Source organism: Chenopodium album, chromosome 12 (genome assembly GCF_948465745.1).
Source record: "Chenopodium album chromosome 12, dcCheAlbu1.1, whole genome shotgun sequence".
Classification (NCBI taxonomy): Eukaryota; Viridiplantae; Streptophyta; class Magnoliopsida; order Caryophyllales; family Amaranthaceae; genus Chenopodium; species Chenopodium album.
In genome coordinates this window covers 51,556,432-51,560,784 of record NC_137845.1, presented here as the reverse complement: position 1 = coordinate 51,560,784, position 4,353 = coordinate 51,556,432, and the positions used below count along the sequence as shown (strand labels likewise).

At 37.2% G+C, this 4,353-nt stretch overlaps 1 protein-coding gene across 1 annotated transcript; it reads left to right on the top strand.

Annotated features, from left to right (window-relative positions):
- Positions 1–3,519: 3,519 nt before the first annotated feature.
- LOC145571315 (uncharacterized) lies at positions 3,520–4,115 on the top strand. The gene is made up of 2 exons (XM_081630372.1): positions 3,520–3,685; positions 3,787–4,115. Exons 1-2 carry the CDS (start codon positions 3,520–3,522, stop codon positions 4,113–4,115), a joined length of 495 nt encoding a protein of 164 aa, XP_081486498.1.
- The last annotated feature ends 238 nt before the right edge of the window (positions 4,116–4,353 follow it).

Genomic DNA, 4,353 nt, shown 5'->3' with positions numbered 1-4,353 from the left:
TGCTTAAATTTTCTTATTAAAAAAAGTTGAATAACCCCTATAATAGTAGGATACGATGCGAGACGTATCGTCGTGTGTCCCACGAGTGTCGGTGTCTGACACGGTGTCCGACACGGCATTTGGATGAAGTGTCCATGTAACCTAGTATATAACAAGTGGTCCTTTTTTTTATTTGACTTTTATACAATACTAGTGGGACTCTTTATACTACAGCTGAAACTTCCAATAATATTACCAACACTGTTTAATATACAACTGATGATATTATTAGTACTACTAAAGGAAATATTAAACATTGACGTTTTATAATTAAGAGTAATAATCACTTGTTTTTCGATTAATGATTTTAGCGGTACTAGTTATCACAACTCTACTACTTATATATCAAAACAAATGAACTTTTTAGTTTAATAGCCTACTATACTTCGCAATAATTATTATTTAACTAGAGAGTTTTGACCAATACATGAACTTAGTCGACACTGGAACCTCCGACATTATGAGCTTCCGGCTTTACCAAGGTAGCTAACCTCCAACCCACAATTAGCTTATTTATCTTACTTTACTTATATTTTCTTATTAAAAAAAGTTGAACAACCGCTACAATAGTAGGATACGGTCCGAGACGTATCGTCGTGTGTCCCACGAATGTCGGTGTTTGACACGGTGTCCAATGAATACTATTGGCCTATTATTGGAATGGATATTTGTGCGTGACTATTTTGCATCTTCCTAATTTGGATCAAATTAACCGTAATTTTTTTTTGGACACAATCTCAGGATAAGAATAGCCTACCCATGATTTCTTGGGACAAAATTTGTCAACCCAAAAGTCAAGGGGGATTAGGTTTAAGGAAAACTAAAGCAATCAACTCTGCTTCTTGGTAATTTAAGTTAGGTTGGAAAATAATCTCAGATCATAATAATTTGTGGGTTCGTACTATTCGAACTAAATATTTAAAACATAACTTTTTTTTTGAATGTAAACCCCACGCTAAGTGATATGTCTATTTTATATAATGATTTACCCCAAACCAAGTGAATACAACTGTAATTAGTAAGAAAATTAAGGGCATTAACATTAAAAATTAGCACCTGATTATTATGTTGGCTTGGAATAAAAACCAACAACATACCAATAGAGGCAACTCCAAAAAAAAAAGGCCCTTTTGTTATCCCAAAATTTGAGATTTGTCATCATTTTCTCCCTACCTCCGTTGTGTTACTTTTTACCCTTCAGACCAGAAGAAGATTGAGGAAAATTCATTTTACTACTCCAATTCACTAATTATTTAATCTCCCTCCACCTACTGCCCCCTCCTTCCTCCTCCTCCCTCCTCAACCCACAAAGCATGCAATGCATGGTTAAACAGCCATGTAACTATCTATTTATATAGAGCATATCATAGTATCATAGGGAGGGAACTCAACGGATAAATTAAAGAAGCTAATCTGATAAGAAAGAGTAAACTTGAAACTTATATTTTGTATAGATATAGATACAACAATTGGAGGTATCAAAGAGCACACAATTGTGATATCTAGGCATTTTCATAATATCAAAACAATTTTTTGAGAGTTAAACGATTTTCATAATATCTATACTTAAATTATAATTTAATAAAGATATTTATGCTACTTTTTATATCCATTTAAGAGAGCTAAGAAAACATAATCATCTTTTATCGATCATCTGGTTACTACGTAGTAATACCAGGGCATAACTAACACTTTGAACAATATTGAAGCTTCCATTTTAAAAAGCCCCAAATTACATTTCACCTATAAAATACTCTAAAGAGTCCAATTCATTAAAGCATACAAACTTACAAAATACAAATGGCTGTAATTTGCAATTTTTTATTTTTTTTTAAATGGCTGTAATTTACAAAATACAAACTTTAAAGGGTTGCGATAGGTAAATTTTCTTTAAATAAAAAAAAATTCAAATAGGCGATTAAATAAATTTAAAAAAAATAATAGGTGCTAGGAAGTTAACGGAGAGAGCGGTTAAGTCCCTAGAGTAGGGTGTCGTGAGTCCTTACCTAGGGTTTACGGTTTCTCGTGTATTTATTGATCGAATTCTTTTCGTTCATCATCTTTTGTGTGCTTAGATCATTGTGATTACTAGTATGGAGTCATACTTAGTGAAAGATTTTGAAAATTTTCAACTTACAGAGGAGGAGGGGGTGATTGTGGGGGAAAATATTGAGGAAAATTCTGATGTTTGTGCGACCAATTTGCTACAATTAACCCTGGTTGGAAAGCTTTGGACTGTCAAACCTTACAATATCGAAGCCATGAAAAGAACAATAATATGGAGATTGAAGGACAAAGCTGCTATTAGAATGGTGGAGATGAACTTATTCGTCTTCCAGTTCTTTTGCGAAGAAGATAAAGAGAGGGTGCTTAAGGGATGCCCGTGGTTTTTTGATGATAAGTTGTTAGTGCTGAAAGAATTATGTGGAGGAGAACAGCCATCTAAGATCAATTTTACTCATTCGGCAATTTGGATTCGACTTCTTGATGTGCCTTTCAATCGAAGGCAAGTTGCGGTGATGAAGGAAATTGGTGAATCCCTGGGGGGATTCTTAGAGATGGATGACACTGATCCTTTGAGGTGGGGGGCTGCTATGAGAATAAAAGTTAATTTAGACATTAAGAAACCGCTTTGAAGAGGATTGTTCATTGCAGCCGGAAATTCATCAAGGAAGTGGATTGATATCAAGTATGAAAGATTGGTGGAATTCTGTTTCTTTTGTGGCAGAATTGATCAAACAGAACGAGAATGCCAAGAGAAGGAGACGTGCTTGTCTTCTGAAAAAGAGGTTGTCTACCAATATGGGCCATGGCTAAGGGCTTCTCCTAAAAAAAGGGCTCCGTTGCAAGATATAGAATGGGAGAAGGAAAGAAAATAGGTGCAAGACTTCTCAACTAGGGGTGTCCGACGTAAGTGCAACTATAATGATCCAAATGTTACAAAATTAGGGCCTCCTGGAGCAGCTCAAAAATTAATATTTGCCTTATCGCCTTCACCTCCTGAGAAGACCATAGCAGAAGAAAGGAGAACCAAAATGGTTCCGGTGATTGATCCTACCAATGGAAGAGAGAGGTTTTAAGACCACAAGAGGTGTTAGCAATTGAGAGTTCTACTGAAGTGCAGAGGGTAAATGTACCCAACAATACTGATGTCATGAAGGAGCAGAGCAGCACAGATGATGGGGCAATGACTGTTGAAAGCGAAAGCAATGTTATTAAAATGGAGTCTTATGGAACAGAAATAGGTGGGAGGAAGAAAGTCCAGCTATTGAGAAGGGGGAATGTTTGTGAGGTCAATGAGGGCTCAAATGTGACAAATGTTAAACCGCAAAAACGCACCCATAATGAGTGTAGTATAGATGCAGGGACTGGACATGACTCTATTAATGAGAAGAGAAGGAGAGTTGACTTGTTGTTACATACCGGAGACGGTGAAAATCGAGTAGAGGGGAACGGTGATGACCAACCCCTCGAACAACAATGAAAATATTAAGTTGGAACTGTCACGGGTTGGCCAACCCGTGGACGGTTAAAGCTCTCCGGGAATGGTGCTGGAGAGAGAGGCCGGACATAGTTTTCCTGATGGAAACTATGATAGATGCAAGAAGACTTGAAAAGGTTCGCAGTATTTGTGGTTTTCAGGATGGTATTGTATAAGCAGTAATGGCAATTTTGGGGGGATGGGCTTTTGGTGGAGAAATATGAATATTAAATTATGTTCGTATTCTATTCACCATTTTATTGCAGATGTTTGTGACCATAACGACAATCCGAGTTGGAGAGCAATTGGGATTTATGGGTGGCCAGAACAGGAAAATAAATGTCGTACTTGGGATATGATGCGTTGGATTAAAAATGTTAGATCGATGCCTTGTATTATGTTTGGTGACTTTAATGAAATTGCTAGTCACTCTGAAAAAGAGGGGGGTGTACCTAGGAGTAAGAGATTACTTGATGATTTTCATTCGGCGATTGATGACTGTCGCACGAGGGATCTAGGCTACAAAGGGAGCATTTTTACTTGGAAGAGGGGAACTACGCCTGAAACTTTCATAAAAGATTGGATAGATTCTTAGCTGATGGTGAGTGGTGTGATCTCTTTCCCTGATTTGAAGTTCGACATTTCCCGATTTATCGTTCGGACCATGCTCCAATTATGTTGAAGGCAAGCAACTACTATGAGAGAGGGGGTGGCAAGAAATTATTTAGATTTGAGGCAATGTGGCTCTCAAACGAGGAATGTGGGAAGGTGGTAGAGGACTCATGGGTTAGTGGTTTGAATGAAGATGTGGCTACTAGATTAGCTAGGTCTGC

Bases quoted from the DNA above. Each gene is read 5' to 3' on its own strand.
- LOC145571315 (XM_081630372.1), top strand. From the start codon at position 3,520: ATGAAAATATTAAGTTGGAACTGTCACGGGTTGGCCAACCCGTGGACG. The intron at 3,686-3,786 runs GTATTGTATAAG...ATTTTATTGCAG, and splicing joins TATTTGTGGTTTTCAGGATG to ATGTTTGTGACCATAACGAC.